Source organism: Hippocampus bargibanti, linkage group LG22 (genome assembly GCF_051943395.1).
Source record: "Hippocampus bargibanti isolate YZ-2025 linkage group LG22, ASM5194339v1, whole genome shotgun sequence".
Taxonomy (NCBI): domain Eukaryota; kingdom Metazoa; phylum Chordata; class Actinopteri; order Syngnathiformes; family Syngnathidae; genus Hippocampus; species Hippocampus bargibanti.
The window spans coordinates 7,250,153-7,269,812 of record NC_142755.1 but is presented as its reverse complement, the minus strand read 5'-3'; the positions used below and the strand labels follow the sequence as shown (position 1 = coordinate 7,269,812).

The window sequence follows — 19,660 nt, the reverse complement described above, 5'->3', positions numbered from 1 at the left end:
TCACACCAGCTACCTTCATGCCCTCTTTGACAGCATCCATAAACCTCCTCTTAGGTCTCCTGCCTGGCAGTTCAAGGCTCAACATCCTTCTTACGATATAGCCACTCTCCTCTGAACGTCCAACGTCTGAATGTCCAAACCATCTCAGTCTGTCACGTTCCATGATGCTTGAACGATAACCATCATTTGATTTTTATTTTGGACAACTAAATTAGACCCTTTCCATAATAAAAAAAAAAAAGACGGTTTGAAATTAGCAACGACACATTGGTGAATCAAAACAATGTGCTATTCTTCCGGTCACACAAGCGGCGCATGAACATGCAGCGGGTTCTTGGTGCGCAGGTCTTGCTTGATGTGGTCTTCTGTTCTGAATCGGAGCAGTGGGTGGGGGGGTAAGGAACTCAGTTTCCAGTGGGCTTGTTGCAATTCATGGTCCTTGGGTGCTTTGACTCTGGAGGAGTCTCTGGAGCTCCTTAAACTGCTCCACCGTCTGATCTTTTACATCTGGGTTGGAGATCTGCAGCCGGATGCTATCAATGGACCAGCTGTGCTCACCTGAGAACATCTCGGTTAGAATCCGGGCCACCACCGGAACCACCTAAACAGAGCAACAACAACAACAAGTCATTGATGAAGCGCTCCCCAAAAAGTCAAGTCAAGCGGTGTGCGAGGAAGCTCGGGGCCCTTTTTTTTCTTGGATTGGATTGGATTGGATTTGCCTTTATTAGTCTCACAGTGGAGAAATTTACATTTCACAGCAGCAAAGTGATGAAAGGAATTAAAGTAGAAAAACAAAATACATTACAAAACACAATATACACACAATATATTACAAAATATATTGTGTGGCTGTTGCACGGCATGTAAAAAGCGACAAAGGCATAGATATTAGTGACCTTATCATTCTTTGGACAGTTCTTACCCTAAGTCAGTGGTCGGGAACCTTTTTGACTAAGAGCCATAAAAATAAAATATGTAGAAATGTTTTTCTGTTAGAGCCACACATACACACACGCAAACACACACACATGCAAACACGCACGATTTCAACAAAATGTCAGAATATATTATTCAAAATAATCTGTGATAATATTCACCATTAATATGAATAGTTTTCCATTCCTCATGATTGGTAAAAAAAATCCAGCCAAATGATCGGAATGAAAGTCAACTTGCTGGGTCCATCGGCAAAGCGACTGCTAGCTAGCCTGCACGCTGCTCATTAGCTTGCACGCTTGCTTTCTGCTGTCTCTCACAGAAGTATATTGATGCTAACGTTAGCATGGGGCTTGTCAAAGTGCCGCAGATATTCAAGTGGTTCATTCATGGTATTGTTTCATTGCAAATTAGAATCACGGCAGAACTTTTTCTCTCCACAAAGTTTTATGACATCATCCGCCATAGGTCGGTATCATCCAATCAAAATCGCACTTTCCGCTAACTGCCGCCCGAACAGGAAATGAACAGTGAAAAGCGAGAAGATGTATTTAGTTTTATCGGCGAGTCAGATGCAATCCTCAAAAGAGCCATCTATGGCTCGCGAGCCATAGATTCCCGACACCTGCCCTAAGTGAAAGTAAATGAAACTATCTTCAGAGTTGCAATATCAACGACATAAGAAAGATGAAAGAATAGTTCATTTGCGACGGCGGTAAGCCCCACCCTCACCCATGAAATGATAATCATATTCAAGTAAGGACAATGCCATGTGAAAGGATGGGTGTCTGGCCTGAGCCAAAAGCAAAATGCCACCTTGCATTTTAATGCACTGCTTTTCTTCCGAATCGAATCATGTCCACCTACTCCACCCTTGACCTCACCCGAAGAGCAAGCGAAGACAAAGCAGAAATAAAACTAAAACAAGCAGCAGCATCTTCCAAGTGATCGGAACAATGACGTGTCACTCACAGACCTGAACCACGATGAGTTTCTTCTCTTTTGGTTTCTGATCAGGCCAGTCTTCGCCAAAGCAGAAGTAGATCTCATATGGGGGTGGATTCTGAGCTTCACCCTTCTGGTAACAGATGAGTCCTGGACAGAACATTGATGAGTCCCCCCCCCTTAAATGTATAAAGATGAAACGGTATCTTCAGCCGTCATCTGAACTTCTTTGAAGGTGTCGGACGTTTCACTTCTTATCCAGGAGGCTTCGTCAGCGAACTAAAAATGCTTGCTGGTAGCTATATATGTATGTATGTATCCCTACTGTCCACACGTGACGGTGCCAGAATCTGCTATGATAGGTCCCTGCTCTCAGGTTGGGGGGGAGCAGAGCACTATTCCCTGAGGCTACACTGATTACTTAATAATAATCCATTTCATTTCTAAGCGCCTTTCAAAACTCTCAAGGACACTTTACTCCTATCATGACAGAGTCTGGCACCGCCACGTCTGGACAGTAGGGATATATATATATAGGGCCAAAGCTACCAGCAACATTTTTTAGTTCGCTGATGAAGCCTCTTGGATAAGAAGCGAAACGTCCGACACCTTCAAATTTGTACAGATGACGGCTGAAGAAACCTTTGCATCGATGGACCACTCCTGTACGACTGGGAGCTTCCACAGACGTGTATCAAGAATAATTTTAAAGTTGATTCTCTATCCCTTTCTGGTCGTCACCTTGTAGGAAATCGCTGAGGCTGAACACTTTGACCCTCCTCTCCCTCGCCAACCGATTGGGCAGACCCCGATCGGGCGCACCGGGTCCAGACCAGAAAACCTTGCACTGACAGAGGCGGACGGCGTAGATGTCCTGCTCCCAGATTTCGAGGATAAGTCCTCGATCCATCATACTCAGCACGGCCTCTGTGAATTCCCGCTGCTTCTGACTCGGGATCTGGGAAGTCCCCGGCAAGGAGACCTGCTGCAGGTCGACGGGTCCAAACAGGTCTACTTGCTGCGGGATGGGCCCCAACTGTCCGTAGAACAGCCGGCAGCCCTGAGGGTTGCTGATCGTCAGGGAGCCCATTGCTCGCCCCCGGTATTGAAACCTCACTTCCAGATCTGTTGCTGCAGCAGCAGAAAACCCTCGTGAGCAAATCGCATCGGCTCCTTGACCGTCCGACCACGTCATGCGAGTTTCACGAACATGGGATGCTGCCGAGCAGGTTGGCCGAGTCCGCTTGGGCCTGGACTGCGGCGCTCGCCTCGAGATGTTCAAAGCTGACCTGATCAAAGACGGGGAAATCCTGCCGGGGTGGCTCCGAGGCGACGGCGGTCATTCGGAACCGGTTCACATCGCAAAGAGGGGGTGGAACGGACACCGAAGACGTAGCGTCACAGAAGCCGGAATCTGAAAAGCCGCGGAGATGTCAGGCGGCGGAGACTGCGTTTCCATGGTGACGGATGACTCGATTTACCGAGCGTCAGCTCTGTCAGATCTGGCATCTGAAATACAATCCTCACCTTAGGGAGGTCAAGAACATGTCATGTATTCTATACGTGCAATTTACCTCATCGGCGCACGTGGCGGCGACGTCTGCAAGAAAAAATAAACCGCATCAACATTTTGAACCAATTCGGGAATGGCCGCACCAAGTCTTCACCTGGGTTGAGCACTCGGTAAATTTTATAGGCTTGGAAGGGTGTCTCTTTGGTGCCGTCGAACTGGAGCTTAAACTGTTTGCTCTTGTTCAGCGCGCAGCGCAGATTGGCTTTCCACTTGGCTGGGTCCGGTTCGTCCACACCTTCCTGAAATTTTCCCGTTTCCAGGGCCCATTCCTGGAGGCCGGGAAGAGAAACACACACACACACACACACAGAAAAAGGCAAAACAGAGGATGTACTTCCCAGGGATGAGAATGACAAATGAGAAAAAAGTCTGGAAATAAAGACGACGGGGGGCACATGCACATATACTGTTATACAATATACTGTATATATGTGATTTCAACAAAATGTCAGAATGTACAGTAAAGTCTCGTTATATCGATATGGGTTATATGGATAGTACTGCTTATTACGATACTATTTCTATGAACGCAAGGAGAAAATTTACATGTCGCAGGGTTGGATATATCGATAGTCTGGTTATATCGATATTTTTTTCCGACTCATGAGAATATCGATATAACAAGACCTTACTGTATTATTTAAAATAACTTTGAGATAATACTCACCATTAATATATAGCTATAGCTATTTGCTATCTATTCCCTATCTAGCTGGCTGGCTATCTAGCTATGTATCTGTTGGCTATCGATTGGCTAGCTATCTCTATTTGAGTTACTTCCGAGTTGAGTGAACACTGGCGCGTGTGGCTGCCCATGCACACCCGCAGAAAAACGTAACCTGTAAAGTGACCTTGAGAGTTTTGAAAGGCACTTATAAATGAAATGGATGATTATTATTATTATTATTATTATTACAATGTGGCCCACGGCAAAAAAATGACTTTGACAACTAGACAACAAATAGAACTGTATAGTGCCTCCATTTTTCTTATGATACTAGTGCAGCGTGTTCTGCCGGAGACAAATTCCTTGTGTTCTACATACTTGGCAATAAAGATGATTCCGATTCTGAATTCGACAAAACTAAAATGAAGTGTTGGAGGAGGAAACGGCAAAAAAAGGAAGTCACAGTGTCAAAACTTCATCAGGCAGTTGATGCTAAAAAAAAAAGAGAAGTGAAACTTCCTGTGGGGGTTTCTGTTGGCCTCGTTTTATGACTTTTCCAACATTTTATTCAGACAAGGGCAAAAGGGACAAAAGAGTGCGTCTTGGCAGACCTTGAAGATGGAGCTTCCCTCTTGACAGTGAGGCACGCTGCGCGTGGCGTGTTTCCAGGGGATCTGGAAGAGTCGCCTCTCCGAATCGATCCAACGCAGGCCGGGGAAACGGCCGCTGTCCACCTGAGCCACAAGCCAAGGCTTCAAGCGCACTTTGCGAACTTGCGTGTTCATGATGATGCTGTTGGGAGTGTGCCTTATTCTGACCACAATAATCCACAATCACAAAAGCGAGTGATTGATGGCGGGTGGAAAATTCACATCACGCGAGCAACATTTTGGAGACATTTCAGGAATCGGTTTCAACCACGGACGCGGAATGCAAGACATGTCAGAACAACGTACCCCCGGCTGTTGCCGTCATCCCAGTGGCGGGGCTGATCCTCAATTTGCCACTCGCCAAACACGCTTCTTCTTTAACTGCGGGAACAAACCCAGCAGCTTCCAGAGTGAAAGTCAACTCCGCCTCAGGGGCGTTCTCCACGCACCGATGACATCAGGCTAAATATTCACAGGCCGTCAAAATAGGAGCAACGCTAACGCAGGGATGAGAATGACAAATGAGAAAAAAGTCTGAAAAAAAAAAGCCGGAAACGCGCACATTTCCTGTTTTATACATACAGTATAGACATATACAGTGATACCTTGGCTTACGAACTTAATTGGTTCCCAGACAGAGTGTGTAAGGCGAAAAGTGTGTATCCCAAAAAAATGTTTCCCATAGGAAATCATTAAAATGAGAAGAATCCGTTCCCAGGTTCCCATAATCACATCACATAATTTTCTACTTTCTAATTTTCTAAGCGTTAAAACTACACAAAATATACATTATTTATCGAAAAGTGCAGTGCTAGGAACAGCACGGATACTGCGCAGAACCCTCAAGCTGCCTGGAGGACCCGAAAATGGGGGACAGATACCACCCATTGGGGGGTGAGACGAGGAATATATATATATATATATATATATATATATATATATATATATATATATATATATATATATACAGTAAAGTCTCGTTATATCGATATCGGATATATCGATAGTCCCGGTTATATCGATACTATTTCTATGCACGCACGGAGAAAATTACATGCAAACAGGGTCGGATATATCGATAGTCCCGGTTATATCGATATTTTTTTGGACTCCCTCGAATATCGATATAACGAGACTTTACTGTATGTATATATATATTATATATATATATATACACACTGAACTCCACTTTCTCAGCGGCTTTCAAAACTCTGAAGTACACTATTCAGTCAAGGTGTAGTCCGAAGCAGGCTTCTGATTGGCTGCCGGTGCAGAGTATGCAAATTGCCAAACGAACGTTCGAAGACGCGAAAAATTATTCCACATAATGTTTGTTAAATCCTCTCGCAAATTGCCAAACGAACGTTTCAGAAGCGCATCAAACTGGCTGTTTCTCAAACTCGTTTTAATGTTCCTCAAGCATCTTGGCTTTCAGGTGAAAGACCACCTCGCGGCAAATCGAGTCAATCTTGCCCACCGTACAAAACTTTGCTGTTGCTACAACGAGCGGGACGGCAGGAAAGCAGCGACAGCGGCTGAGTTTCATTTTTTTCCAAATCCCTCCGGATCAAAAGTGGCGCCCCCGGCCGTTTCCTCCCCGGCTTGAAGCTTGGAGCCGAGGTCTGTGATGGAGCAGGTGGGCAGAAAACAGCGCTTGGAAAAATTGACGACGTTGAGAGCCAACAGGTCAGACTCCGGCATGGACAAACTCCAAATGCGGACAATAAGAAAAAAAAAGAAAAAAACAGTGAGTGATCCCGACTGAACACAAATGGCAACGCGTCATCGCAACTCACCGATGGTAGGCGGAAGAGTTCTCGGAGGTGGAGTTGACTGCGAACGAGGAGGCGCTCGACGCCACCCGCAACATCTGCTTCGAGCTGCAGTTTGACATCTCCTGTGAGCTCCACTGGGAAGAATTGCTGCGGAGAAACATCCAAATTCAGGGATGAGAATGACAAATGAAAAAAGGCGAGGGACACACGCATATACAGTAAAGTCTCGTTATATCGATATCGGATATATCGATAGTCCCGTTTATATCGATACTATTTCTATGCACGCACGGAGAAAATTACATGCAAACAGGGTCGGATATATCGATAGTCCCGGTTATATCGATATTTTTTCGGACTCCCTTGAATATCGATATAACGAGACTTTACTGTATATACATATATACATGTGTGTGCGTGCGCAGTTTACCTTATAACCTTACATATTTGTAGTGTGTACCGTTACTCAACCATTCTTATTTCAGTCTGAAATCATATTTCACCCTTCTATCTATCTGATAGCTGATAGGCCCCTTTGAAATGATGTCATTCCCGCCCTCTGTATAAATAAACATCTCGGGTGTGGAGGGGGGGGGGGGGCAGAGCTTCTCACTCAATGGACCTCCTACTTCGACCTCACAATGTCTCTGCTGTCCAAGATTAAAGTAATCTTTTTGTTGATCACCTTGATTCCTGCTGATTTTACTACCATCTTCTAACACCGTGAAGAGCCATGAACCAGAGAGAAAGATCCATCAGGCTGCCCGGGCCAACAACGGGGGCTGAAGAAGAAAAGGCCACGTCGCGTGGAGTCCACAGCTAAAGATTCTGAAGTAATCAATCCTTTTGGATGAAGGAAAAGAGCGGCTCCACCCGCTGTCCACCTTCGCCGATGAGTCAACCAACGTTTGACACGGAATATGACATTCGGAATGCATTACTTTCCGACTCTTGAATTTTGCACATTTCAACTGACCTTGGTGAGTCAGCGAGTGTCCGGTTGAGGTTCGCGCAAGACGCCGACCTGCAAGATCATGGAGGAAATAAGACTGATTCTATGAACGGTTAGATGGCAATGTAACTTGGGTCGACTGCAAGGATGGCAGGTGTACTCACCGCGACATATTTTGCCTGGGCAGCTGTTGAGCCTCCACGTCTCTACGGAAAAGAAAAGGCCAAGTCAGCCCCACAGGTCCCATATTAAGCAGGCCTCTCAGCTCTGTCAGGTTTCACCTGCTAAACCGTTGAGACGGACGAGCCGAAATGCACATCGCCATACTTGCAAACACCAGCAGCCACTTCATATCGCCAACAACACTCACGAACTTGGACCGTTTTCGGCACTCCACTTTATATGGCCCAGTGTCTGGGGTCACACGATCACGTGGTCGTTCTTTGTCATTGTCTGCTATGGGCCAAAGGTAAGTTGGATATCACAGAGTCAATATTTGTTGCTTGAATTCAGGGGAATAACCTTCAACTCCTTTTCAGTTGATACATAGCAAGTGATATTGCTTGAATTGACCTAACTACAAAAGAAGCTCCATTGACAGGAAACCAATGGCCATTTGTGATCCAGGGACAACGCTAAGGGCTGAAATTAATTTGTATCTTGAATCTCTTTAAGCGTCGCGGTACATGGCATCGGGTCAGGAAGGGGCGAAAAGGTGCCAAGCAGGCTGGAATTGACGCGGCAAAAATCAACAACGCTGACGTGATTGTTAAAATCATTGCATACTTGGCTTGAGAAACACCGCCATCTTAACGCACAGCGCGAATGAAAAACGTTAGCGAACTAGCGACGAGTTATACGTTTAAACGGTTTGTTGTGCGGCGAGGCAGCAAGCAGCTGGAAAGATGATGAAAGTCCACTCAGCCAGATCAAGGAAGGATATTTTTAAGTTTTCTTTATTTGACGTCGTGGTTGATATCAGTTTTCGGCAGACCACAGGTAACACTGCTCTCCAGACTGTCCTTTCTCCCTCTTCTCAAAGTTACTTCCTCAGTCTGGTTTTAAAGGTGGTTCACCTGAGCTTCTGGCCAATCAGGTCGCAGCGGCAATTGGCCATTTCCAGGTGGTTGCAATCACCTTCTCAGAGACAATTAGTGGTCGCCCACTCTCCTGTTTTTGGATCCAGAATACACTAAATTATTTAACATTTCTTTTGGCATCATGAGATCATTCAGACCCTCTCCTCAGAGTTCAGACATTCTTGTCAAATAATCAGCAATAACATTTTTCTTTTGTTTGTCAGGGCACAGAATGTCATATGTGACAGGTCCTATTCTCCTAGTCACAGTGTATGGGCCCTGCCATTTTGCCACTAGCTTACTTGGTCTCGTAGGTAACAATATTAACGCCTTCTGTCCAGGGTGCCAATCTCTCCCTGATAAATTCTTGCTGGAGATCCACTCCCAGCTTCTGCATCTTCTGTTTCTTTCTGGAATTCTGGGAATTGCAGCTTGTCTTGGACGAGGAAACCGTGGAGGTTGGGCATATGGTAGGTAACCCAACATGGGAGTTTCTTGTGTCGGAGGAAGGTTTGTTGGCCTGGATGTTCGAGGGTCAGTGTTTTGGGGCTGTGGTTTTAGAGGAGGATAATGTTGACTCAATCGACTATCAAATGTCCGTTCTTGCTTGTTGTGGTGCATCTGATCTCTTAACATCTGTTCAATCAACATCCCCTCTCTATGTTGAGAATATTGCATGAAATTTCTGATTTCTTTCACCGATTCCTCGTCAAGTTGATCTCTGCTTGTACTCACTGTCTGAGTCTTAGGCTTCACCACTGGTTCCATCACACTCTGCTCAGTTCCAGCCTTAGCTTGGCAACTGTCAGAGGCCTCACGGAAAAGAAGAACGTGATCTTCTTGGGGCATTTCAAGCTCCTGGTCTCCTTGATGCCCTTCAGAACTGTTCAGTCCAGTTTGGTTGGCCCGTGCTGCATGACTTCTTCCTCGTTCCACCTTCTTCATCTCTCAGACCTCTCAGACCAGAGATTGGGAGGCAAGCCCCAATGAATGATGAAATTGGGAAGCCAGCCCCAATAAATGAAATGCTGAGCAAAGCAGCAACTGACCTGAGAGATAAGATCATGGCAAGAATGAAAACTGGGCAACCAAGAAACCGATTACAACGGCTATGTGAAGTACCACCTGAAAGTCTCGTGGAAACTGTGAATGTCGCACTGAGAGCGATCCCGACCGGAACGATCACGGAAACCAATGAGCTGATATACGCTTCAGCATCAGTGATCCTAGAGATGAGCAACTGTGAGAGCCACGAGATTCGTTACTATATATATATTAAAAACATTTTAGTTTGTCGCCGCAACAGAAAGCGTGACAGAACTGTGCATCGGTAACGACACAAACTTGTACATACCCATGACCATTGCAGGACAACCATCACGTTTCTCTTGTTGGTGATTGTGTTTTCTTCCGGCTTCCGGCGACTTTTGTCGATGGCTTCGAACCTTTGTTCTAAATTAACTTATGCTGACCTTAAGCTATCGACTCCTCGCCTTGGAGGGACAACAGATGCGTCAACAAAAACTCCGCAGAGCTGAAACCTGCGCAAATATGCATTACCGTCACATACTGAGCACGGTACCTTGAAACAAAATTAAGCAGACGTTTCTACCTGAAGTCAGCGGTTCATTGTGACTGTAAAGTGTCCTTGAGAGTTTTGAAAGGCGCTTAGAAATGAAATTAGTATTATTGTTGTTTCAAATGTGGTTAAAGTGATGTCGAGGCTTTGTATATCCTTCAACACGTTTTGTGAGACCTCGACTATTTCTGTCTCTTCTAGACCCCATTTGGACAAGGTGTTTTTTTAATTGAAGTTTATTACAACACAAAATAAATACATACATGACTGAACTATGAACTATGTTCATTTCATATTCGATCAGAGCTGTTGCGTTATATATTTTAGCCTGGTGTGATTACAATAGCAATCCATGTCACATTGGAACGAATGCAGCCCAACTGGATGCGTGGGGAAACAAAGAGTCATCATTTCAATGCCCTAAGACAGGGGTGTCAAAGTCATTTTTTGCCGCGGGCCACATTGTAGTTCTGGTTTCCTCTCGAGGGCTGTTCTGAATTTGGGGAACCCATTAGAATGTTTAAATCCCTTCAAATATTACACATAGGGCACACAGCAAATTAATGAATAACTCGTTTTCAAATCTGAAGTCAAGAATAATGACTTTTATTGTGGTTGACATCCAAAAATATGAAATTTTGGCTCAGATTTTAGCAATCATCATGGAATTTAATAAGTTTGATTTGCTTTCGCGGGCCGAAAAAAATGATGTGGTGGGTCGGATTTGGCCCGCGGGCCTTGACTTTGACACCTGTGCCCTAAGACCAAAATGAGCTGGATGAAAAAGAACATTTTGCGCAAGTGAGACAACAGTCATAACATCAAAGACTTAAAATAGTGGAATACACAACACATCAATGGAATCACTGGACACCTTTTCACTTTGAGACAACACAATTTTGCCCTCAGGATGAGATCAAGTAAACGTGAACTTTAGAGCATTTCTCTTTTTATCGGAAGTCATCCGCCGAGAACATTCCCTTGGCGCGTCGCAGGATGGAGTCCTTGGAAGCGTCGTAGGGATGTTCCTTGGACGGGATCTCCAGCACAGCTGGGATGGACTGCATGTGGGCATCGATGGCATGGCGGATCATTTCGGCGATGAACTGGTTGATGAGGATGATGCCAATGTCATTGCGAGCGAGGAAGCTCCTGGCAAACATACACACAAAAGCAAAAAAAAAAAAAAAAAAGGCCATTACACATTTAACCCGCCTCTCCCTTGATTGGCTTTATTTAGCAAATACACATGTACTTTGTCAATTTCCAAGAATGAATGTTGGAGGGTTCATAAACAAAGACAACAAAACGAGCAAAAAGCGTTATTGCATCGGCGAGCCTCTCGAAAATTAACTTTGGTATGTGTCGCGACCATTCAGAGGAGGTTATCTCAGTATTGCAAATTGACACAGTGGAGTTTGCCTACAGGTTCCATCTATGTGTATCCCTCAATTGGTTCATGGCTATTGGATTCGCTAAACTATAACCTTTCCAAACCGTCAGCACTAATGTAATAATTTAAAAGTCATTTTCATTCTTAAAATGTATTGAGTAAACGACATTACAACACGTAAACGGGGCATGTTTGATATGGCATGTCATTTTATCATTGGGTTCATGGATTGCGTATCTAACGTGCTTTTTGTACAGTAGTGAAGTGAAAAATAAACTTGTGCATAAAAAAAACGTCTTTACACTTTTTTAATGACTATTTCCTTTCAAAAATGCAACCAATGCAAAATCCTCACGTAATATTCATACGAAACCAAGAAAAAAAGATATCTGAATGCTACACAATTAAATACATGGATGAAAAACCAAAACTGCAACGTTTACATGACTTACGTTGATGACGTTTCTGCTGCACGTCACGTCAAACTCTTTCGCGATGAAGGATTTGCTTGTTGGATTGTCCTCCACAGCCACGATTGCCTTGTACGTTGTTCGGATATCACAATTCTTACGTTTCCCAATGGTTGAAATTGGTGTCAAGAAACCGTACTGTATTTTAGCTCTGCTACGCTTTTTTTTTATTGTGGTCGGTAAGACAGGTCACAACACGCAAGCTAGTGACGTGACTGGGCTTGGGAGGACCCGACAACGGGGTTCGAGAGAGTGCCTGACTAGAATGACTGTACATGTTTGCTCTGAGAACCGCGTTGCACCCAAAAGCCGCCAGAAGAGGGCATCCAAGCTCCATATAAGGAATTTATCAGCGTCTGCTACACACGAGGTGGCGTCTGAAAATGAAAATGGCGTCTGCTACACGGTAGCTGGTCACGTAACCAAGTCACGTGACCACGTCACGTGACCACGTCGACCAATACAGATTTCGATAATGGTGGTACTGTATGGAAACCCCTAAGCAAATATCGATTCACCTTACATATCTTTTGTATCGATATAAACAGCAAAATGGCCGGCGGGAGATGAAAAAGATCACTGTAGTAACCGGATTATCGTAAAAACCACGAATCGTACTAAACGGAATCAATTATATGTAACATTACTGTATGTGTATATGTATATGTGTGTATAAATATATTTTAGTTCGCTGACGAAGCCTCTTGGATAAGAAGTGAAAGGTCCGACACCTTCAAAGAAGTACAGATGACGGCTGAAGAAACCTTTTCATCGATGGACCACTCCTGTACGACTGAGAGCTTACAGACATATTTCTAATGGTAGCTTACTCGTTAAGATCTGCCAAAAATTAAGAAAGTTATGATAGTTTAAACTGTAACAAAGAATTCGGTCACAGATTTTCATTGTTTTAGCTGGCCGAAAATCCCCTCGTATTTCGAAAATTAAAAATGCCATTATTTCCTTATTATTTGTCATAGACCAATAATCTGCATCATTTGAAATCTATTTAAGTGCACTTTAATGTGGTATTAGAAAATGTGTGATGAATAATGATTGAAAATGTTTGTCACATCCCCACAACATGAGGAGGGGAGCTTACTTGAACGTCTCCTCGATCTCTGTGACGCTCGTATCCTTCTCCACCACCAAGAAATTCGGTTTGCGATTCTTGTTGAGTTCGCCAATTCCACCGAGGAGGAATCCGGTGCAAGTGTCTTCGTCACCAATCACAGCGATCAGTTTACCGCGACCGGCCATGGCGAAGTCTGAGATCGAGAGAGAAAAACGGCAGTCAAAATGACAAGCGATCAGTCGCAGATCACGTGATCATTTGATCACGTGGCGCCCGACCACCACTTCCGTCGTTTTTCATCACGTCGCACCGCGGGCGCCCCTACAGCTCGGAAGGTGACACGAGTGGACCAAGCACTTCAAATAATCGCCTTCCGAGTCCAATCTGCAGAGCGGAATCCACGTGCACAGCCGCTGACCTCAACTCAGTCGGGGAGGGGGTTGGAGGTAGACATCATTTGAACAACGTGTCGATTTTGTTACCATTTAAAATGTCTATTTTTGGGGGGGAGAGGTAAATGCGTCAGCACCTCTCCTGTACAATGGCCGAACGGAAAACGACATTTACGCGACGGGCGCAAATCAGACGGTAAGCACGCTGACATGATAACATTACACACAACTTAATTGTTTGCAAATAAATTTACAAAATGGGGAAATCAAATATTTTCTTACGCCGAAACAGTGTGGGAGGCTTGGGAGACTTTCCTGCGCTCGTTCTTTCGTTCCCTGGCAGTCACGTGTAAAAACGCGGAAGTGACGTCACATCGCGGCGAGCGTAAATAGGGAAGAAGAAATAATGGTGAGTTTCGCAGCGAAAAGTCACATTTCGGCCTTCAAAGGCGATCCCCGAACCCCAAGGTGAGTTGCTGCGCCCCGTTTAATGTCCAGTGGGTCGTTTCAGACGACGACAGCCGTGACGGCAGGATTGGAGCGGATCCCTGACCAGCTCGGCTATCTGGTCATCAGCGAGGACGGCGTTTTAGCCGTGAGTGATCGCGTTTAGCGACTATCTTAACCTTTGTGTCGCCCGACTTGTTGAAAGCCCGTAGCTCACTGATTGGCAACGGTTTGCGAGTTGTATCGACATACCCGTTTTTTTTTGTGTGTGTGTCAGGCTTCGTTCAATGCCGCAAAGACGATCGCCAGCCACCTCTAAACGGGTTTAATAGTTACAAATATTTTTTTCTTGTCGCCGTCAAATTTCTATTTTGAATCTGTTTTAAAGTGTGGGCGAACGTTTTTGCGAGCAGGTACGAAACCCGCCGAAAATTCATTGACAAACCGCTCGGCGAGATACGGCGCCACCGACTGCACGTCTACCTACCACTGGGACTCTATTTTTTATTTATTTATATTATATATTTTTTATATTTTATTTATTTATTTTTAAGTTTTCCTACAGATTGATAAACGTCAAGTACGAGAGAAGCAAATGCCCAAGAGGGCAAGTATTCAGTCATAAGACACGGGGTCTTTGCCATTTTTGGCTTTTTGACGTGGATCACCAATATTGCATGTAGAAGATTCCAGTAAAATTCGCTCGACATTGGTGGGTGAAATGATTTTGCATCTTGCAGTCTTCGGGTGAGCTGGAAAATGATGAGCATACGGCCGGCGTGATGATGCAGATGGTCCGCACAGCCAGTCGCTTCCGGTTGGCGGGAGCGGCCGATGTGCCCTTCAAACGGATGTCGGGTAGCTCACGCGCACGCGAATGCATTTTTGCCACGTTTGCTCTCAGTGACAAAGTTATCTCGTCTTCTTTTCAGTCATGCTTGGGGATTTCGTTTTTGCAGTGACGGCTTCGGGTCAGAAGGTTTTTGTGGTCAAACGTCAGCACAACCAGCAGGAACCAATTAGCGTCTAAAACGGCAAAGGCCAAATTGTCTTGTTTCAATAAAATGCTTCGACAATTTGCTCCGGGCCTGATTGACAATCAATAAAATCAGCCATTTGCTCACCTTAAAGGGGAAAAAAAAAAACCTTTATTGCATTTCACAACAAAGACGAACGAGGCCGCGAGCCCTCGTCCTCTCCGACTGTCTTGTCGCATGACTGACTTAAAAACATGCGTAGGAAAACAAAAGTGAGGAATGCAAGAGTCTGAGAGGTGGCCTCCTGCTGACACGTTTATAATTTAGAAGAAAGAAAAAAAACAGTCCGGTGAAATTCCATGCCTCCCTCCTGCCACTTTGGGTCTAGTGCTTGGCGAGCTCGTTGGACAGCCAATCGAGGCCCTCGTAGAGTCCCGTCCCCTGAGTGGCGCAAGTGGCCTGCACGTACCACTGAGCGCAGGCAGGAAAAAAGAGTGTTAGACGAACGAGCTTTCAAAGCAAAGCTCAGCCGTTAAGTTTCACAAATCATAAATTGGGACGTTTTCGTACGTGTTCAACAAAAATGCTTTCATTGTTTCTACATTCAATTCGTCTAAAAATGTCTTTGACATTTTCTTTAGTTTTACCTTGCAAATGAACTGTCTGTATTGTGTTGCTTTATAAAATGACTTGTGGTCTTTTATGTAATCCCAAATTGCTCTCCTCGCTGTGTAATATAAACACTGTGCATAAGTCATGGTTTTTTTTTCCTGACCGAAATCTGCATGAAATATATTGAACAAAATGCAAATGATACTCATCAATCGCAAGAATATTCATTTTGCCAACCCGACTGAAATGTATATTCATATTTTAGCTTTTTTGCAAGACGCTTTGGATTCTAGCCGCTACTATTATTCGTCTGCTGTTCTCAAACGCATGAAATCGCGTGCACCGCGAGACACTGCGAGACGAGCTTCACGATTAGACAGCCAAATCTCCCGCTTTCCAAATGTTTTTTTTTTTGCCTCTCATTTTTTCACAGTTGAGTAACAATACCAGGCCGGTAGTCGAGTAGTTAGCACGCCGGCTTCGCAGTGCAAAGGTCGCCGGTTCGCGGCCCGCTGCATGTTCTCCCGCGTGGGTTTTCTCCGGGTCGTCCGGTTTCCTCCCGCATCCCAAAAACATGCACGGCAGGCAGATTGAACACTCCAAATTGTCCTTAGTGTGAGTGTTGTTTGCCTTTGCGCGCCCTGCGATTGGCTGGCAACCAATTCAGGGTGTGCCCAAAGACAGCTGGGATTGGCTCCGGCGCGACCCTAATAAGCGCTATGGAAAATGGATGGATGGAACGATACCATTCACCGAACTACGAATAATAATTTCTAAGCACCTTTCAAAACTTTCAAGGACACTTTACAGTCACAAAGTTTTTTTTTGTACATGTGAGCAGCGGCAGCCGTTTGCGCCAGCGTTCACTCTAGTAACACATCAGTAAAGTTGTAAAAGGATACCCTCAATCACCGTCATTTTCTGCCGGCGCTGGAAAAATGAGAATTGCGAATAGCTGGTCTCGCAGTGCACGTGATTTGGCTCTCGAATCTTTACGATGAGCCAAATGTTGCGGCGTGAGTGTGGATCGTGGTCGGAGTGACTGCCGACCGAGTCATACGTACAGTGCGGCTGCGCATGTCGTTCAGGCCCAGTTTGTCGGTGAGTTCACTGACAGTCAGGGCGTTGGGAAGATCCTGCTTGTTGGCGAACACCAGCAGCACGGCATCCTTGAGGTCATCCTCTTGGATCTGCGCACACAACGGCGGCGTCGTCGTTCACAAAGAAATGGCTCGTTGCGTCGGTCGGCCCTTGGGCTCACTGACCATCTTTGAAAGCTCGTCCGCCGATTCTGTTACTCGCTCTCTGTCATTGCTGTCCACCACGAAGATCAGACCCTGCCAGTGGAAACAACTCGTTAGGTCAGGGGGGGGGGGGGTGGGAACCTTTTGGACGAAGAGAGCCATAAAATGCCAGAATATATTATTTCAGAATCAGAATCATCTTTATTGCCAAGTATGTAGGACACACAAGGAATTTGTTTCCGGTAGAACACGCTGCACTAGTCTCGTTGTCAAAAAAAACTGCTAAGTGGCACTATACAGTTCCAAGTGGCACTATACAGTTCCAGGATAAATAAAAAATGGTCGTGCCAGGTGTCCTTTTGAAATAACAAATAATATTATAATAATATTTAATAATAATAATATTTCTAATAACTTTGTGATAATACTCACCATTAATGTGAATAGTTTTCCCTACCTCGCGTTTGGTCAAAATCCAGACAAAGTCAACTTGACGAGTACATACGCAAAGTTACTTCTAGCGAGCCTGCACATTGCTCATTAGCTCGCGCGCTTGCTTTCTGCTGTCTCTCACAGAAGTGTATTGGTGCTAAGGTTAGCATGTGGCTTGTCATACCGCCACAAATTGCAAATTAGAATCATGGCAGAACTTCTCTCCACAAAGGCGAATCCTTCCGTCCATTCAATCTAAAGTGTTGATTTTTTTTACTCGTCAGGCTTATTTAAAAGGGGACGTTTAGCGGTTTCGACATCAACGACCATAGTATCATCCAATCAAAATTGCGCTTTGCGCCAACTACCGCCCAAGCAGGAAATGAACGGCGAAAAAGCGAGAATACAGTGAGACCTCAACTTACAAACTTTTTGTCTTACAAACGTCAAATTTATGAAAATTAAACCTTATAATAAGCACTTTTTTCATAATACACACCCACCACGGCTGGCGGAGTGATCTTCGGCGGAAGCACACGACCGAACAGCACCAACAGTCCTTATGGAAGGTGACTCTCCTTCCATAAGCCATCGACGACCATCAAAAAGGTCAATAAAACTTTATTTTACAGCACAGTTTATTTCTTTAATTACAGTCCTCATGTAATGCGCCTCTCTTTCCAAACAGCAATTCCCTTTGACCTCCAACGCCATTCCATCAAGCCGTAAATGACCATCACAAATGTAAATAAAGTGACTTTATGATACAATGCAGTGTATTTCTTTCATTATAATACAATAGCACATTTATTATACATAGAATAAGGTATGTTGTGTGTAGTTTTAAGGCTTATTTAGTTGAAAAGTATATTTTTTGGAAACCCGGGAACGGATTATTCCCATTTTAATGGTTTCCTATGGGAATTTTTTTTAAGATACACACTTTTCGCCTTACACACTCTGTCTGGGAACCAATTAAGTTCGTAAGTTGAGGTCTCACTGTATGTAGTTTTATCGGCTAGCCATATGCAATCATCAAAAGAGCGATATATGGCTGGCGAGCCATAGGTTCTCGACAGCGGCGTTACGTCATGGCTGTAAAGCACATGTGAGCTCAGTGGTTGATATGAACCGCCAAAACATTTGCGTGCATGGTGCCGCGCATACAACCTGTGTATTTTGGAAGTAGTGTCTCCACAGAGGTCGAATCTTGTCCTGCCCGCCGACATCCCAAACAGTGAAGCAGATGTTCTTGTATTCCACCGTCTCCACGTTGAAACCTGAAAAGGGTCAAAACATGGACGTCACCGAGTAGCTTTTTGGCACTTCAACAGGATGGCTTGCAAAGAGCAAACCGGCGTCCATCTTTGCTGACTGGGGCCGAGAGTAAGAGGCAACACTGGTCCCCAGACAATCGCAGGGCGGAAACTAAGAGAGTAAATGCGGAAACCTATAGAGCAGGAGTGCTGAAGTGCACTCGTTGGGCTCATTTAAAGGGGCGTTTACCTGTTTCAACATGACCAAATCATCATCCAATCAAAATGGCGCTTTCTGCCATTCTAGGTCAGTGTCATCCAATCAAAATTGAGCTTTCCGCCAACTGCAGCCCCAACGGGAAATGAACGGTGAAAAAAAAAACAACAATATGTATTACTTTTTTCGGCGAGCCATATGCAATCGTCAAAAGAGCCATATGTGGCTCGCGAGCCATAGGTTCCCGACCCCTGCTTTAGAGCATTTCATGCCCCGCTTGTTTTTTTGAACGGCGCGGGATGACGTCAGGGTGGCTCGCTCGCTTACCGATGGTCGGAATGGTGGTGACGACCTCCCCCAGCTTGAGTTTGTACAAAATGGTGGTTTTCCCAGCTGCGTCCAGACCCACTGTCGCACAACAAAAGACACACAAACACAAGTCAGAAAAATCTTCCGGTTGAAACACGAAGCCGCCAAAAGAACTGCTCGTGAAAGCGAATGTCGAGCAACGGCTCGTTTTGTGGCGTAATGGCGATCCGCCGCGACTTGTTTGCACCCAATGTGAAACTGGACGGAGGAGAAAAGAACGTACGAAAACCAAGATGCATTCAAAGAAGCGCAAGTGGCGCCGGCTCGGAAGCATAACGTCTCGCCAGCTAGCGACTTAGCTAGGTTGAGCTCGTCGTACCCATCAGGATTCTCATCTGCTTTTTGCCGAAGAGCCTAGAAAACATCGACGAGATCGTCAGCCCCATTTCAGCAGGAGGGTGTTCTCGTCCGAGATGAGCGCTCCTCGCGTTCGGCGTCGGGGAATAGTCCAACGGGGAGCCCGAAACTCGCTGGAAACTCGGACCTCTTCTTTTTCTTGTTCCTCTTCCTCCTCTTCCTCGGTGCCACGTCCAGGCCAACGCGGAACAAATTACGTCACGACTCGGGGAAAACTTTATTTCAACGTGCATGTTACTCACTTCGGATCCTTCCAAACG

The 19,660-nt window shown here is 45.1% G+C and overlaps 5 protein-coding genes across 6 annotated transcripts; 1 reads left to right on the top strand and 4 right to left on the bottom strand.

Moving 5' to 3' along the window:
- Nucleotides 1–162: 162 nt before the first annotated feature.
- irf5 (interferon regulatory factor 5) lies at nucleotides 163–5,513 on the bottom strand. Its single transcript, XM_088988612.1, has 9 exons — nucleotides 5,081–5,513; nucleotides 4,736–4,937; nucleotides 3,552–3,726; nucleotides 3,459–3,484; nucleotides 3,366–3,393; nucleotides 3,095–3,298; nucleotides 2,626–3,015; nucleotides 1,916–2,034; nucleotides 163–601 (listed from the first exon to the last, which is right to left on the bottom strand). Exons 2-9 carry the CDS (start codon nucleotides 4,907–4,909, stop codon nucleotides 431–433), a joined length of 1,287 nt encoding a protein of 428 aa, XP_088844738.1. The 5' UTR covers nucleotides 4,910–4,937; nucleotides 5,081–5,513; the 3' UTR covers nucleotides 163–430.
- A 649-nt stretch (nucleotides 5,514–6,162) lies between these two features.
- Nucleotides 6,163–7,896, bottom strand: LOC148881867 (uncharacterized). Its single transcript, XM_088988613.1, has 5 exons — nucleotides 7,783–7,896; nucleotides 7,666–7,707; nucleotides 7,526–7,573; nucleotides 6,571–6,696; nucleotides 6,163–6,482 (listed from the first exon to the last, which is right to left on the bottom strand). The coding sequence occupies exons 1-5, from the start codon at nucleotides 7,851–7,853 to the stop codon at nucleotides 6,317–6,319; spliced, it is 453 nt and encodes a 150-aa protein (XP_088844739.1). The 5' UTR covers nucleotides 7,854–7,896; the 3' UTR covers nucleotides 6,163–6,316.
- A 2,853-nt stretch (nucleotides 7,897–10,749) lies between these two features.
- Nucleotides 10,750–13,912, bottom strand: atp6v1f (ATPase H+ transporting V1 subunit F). 2 transcript variants are annotated; one of them, XM_088988593.1, is made up of 3 exons: nucleotides 13,772–13,912; nucleotides 13,125–13,290; nucleotides 10,750–11,311 (listed from the first exon to the last, which is right to left on the bottom strand). In XM_088988593.1, the coding sequence occupies exons 2-3, from the start codon at nucleotides 13,280–13,282 to the stop codon at nucleotides 11,110–11,112; spliced, it is 360 nt and encodes a 119-aa protein (XP_088844719.1). In that variant the 5' UTR covers nucleotides 13,283–13,290; nucleotides 13,772–13,912; the 3' UTR covers nucleotides 10,750–11,109. The 2 variants fall into 2 exon arrangements, with proteins under 2 accessions (XP_088844719.1, XP_088844720.1); XM_088988594.1 differs by lacking the exon at nucleotides 13,772–13,912 and having other exon boundaries at nucleotides 13,125–13,433.
- On the top strand, nucleotides 13,782–15,014 carry lamtor4 (late endosomal/lysosomal adaptor, MAPK and MTOR activator 4). The gene is made up of 4 exons (XM_088988595.1): nucleotides 13,782–13,898; nucleotides 14,001–14,084; nucleotides 14,677–14,794; nucleotides 14,869–15,014. The coding sequence occupies exons 1-4, from the start codon at nucleotides 13,896–13,898 to the stop codon at nucleotides 14,964–14,966; spliced, it is 303 nt and encodes a 100-aa protein (XP_088844721.1). The 5' UTR covers nucleotides 13,782–13,895; the 3' UTR covers nucleotides 14,967–15,014.
- A 47-nt stretch (nucleotides 15,015–15,061) lies between these two features.
- On the bottom strand, nucleotides 15,062–19,571 carry LOC148881864 (ADP-ribosylation factor 4). Its single transcript, XM_088988583.1, has 6 exons — nucleotides 19,363–19,571; nucleotides 19,002–19,082; nucleotides 18,372–18,481; nucleotides 16,791–16,862; nucleotides 16,590–16,715; nucleotides 15,062–15,384 (listed from the first exon to the last, which is right to left on the bottom strand). The coding sequence occupies exons 1-6, from the start codon at nucleotides 19,427–19,429 to the stop codon at nucleotides 15,298–15,300; spliced, it is 543 nt and encodes a 180-aa protein (XP_088844709.1). The 5' UTR covers nucleotides 19,430–19,571; the 3' UTR covers nucleotides 15,062–15,297.
- Between the last annotated feature and the right edge of the window lie 89 nt (nucleotides 19,572–19,660).

Coding starts and splice junctions, on each gene's coding strand:
- irf5 (XM_088988612.1), bottom strand. CDS start 4,909: ATGAACACGCAAGTTCGCAAAGTGCGCTTGAAGCCTTGGCTTGTGGCT. Junction 3,016..3,094: donor CCTGCTCGGCAGCATCCCAT/GTTCGTGAAACT, acceptor CTGCTGCTGCAG/CAACAGATCTGGAAGTGAGG. Junction 602..1,915: donor AGAAACTCATCGTGGTTCAG/GTCTGTGAGTGA, acceptor TGCTCTGTTTAG/GTGGTTCCGGTGGTGGCCCG.
- lamtor4 (XM_088988595.1), top strand. Junction 14,085..14,676: donor GCGAGGACGGCGTTTTAGCC/GTGAGTGATCGC, acceptor TGCATCTTGCAG/TCTTCGGGTGAGCTGGAAAA. Junction 14,795..14,868: donor GCCCTTCAAACGGATGTCGG/GTAGCTCACGCG, acceptor TCTTCTTTTCAG/TCATGCTTGGGGATTTCGTT.
- LOC148881864 (XM_088988583.1), bottom strand. CDS start 19,429: ATGGGGCTGACGATCTCGTCGATGTTTTCTAGGCTCTTCGGCAAAAAG. Junction 18,482..19,001: donor CACCACCATTCCGACCATCG/GTAAGCGAGCGA, acceptor GACCCTTTTCAG/GTTTCAACGTGGAGACGGTG. Junction 16,716..16,790: donor CGGACGAGCTTTCAAAGATG/GTCAGTGAGCCC, acceptor TTGTGTGCGCAG/ATCCAAGAGGATGACCTCAA.
- atp6v1f (XM_088988593.1), bottom strand. CDS start 13,282: ATGGCCGGTCGCGGTAAACTGATCGCTGTGATTGGTGACGAAGACACT. Junction 11,312..13,124: donor GAGATCGAGGAGACGTTCAA/GTAAGCTCCCCT, acceptor TATGTTTGCCAG/GAGCTTCCTCGCTCGCAATG.
- LOC148881867 (XM_088988613.1), bottom strand. CDS start 7,853: ATGAAGTGGCTGCTGGTGTTTGCAAGTATGGCGATGTGCATTTCGGCT. Junction 6,697..7,525: donor ACACTCGCTGACTCACCAAG/GTCAGTTGAAAT, acceptor GTTTCTCCGCAG/CAATTCTTCCCAGTGGAGCT. Junction 6,483..6,570: donor AACTCTTCCGCCTACCATCG/GTGAGTTGCGAT, acceptor CCGCATTTGGAG/TTTGTCCATGCCGGAGTCTG.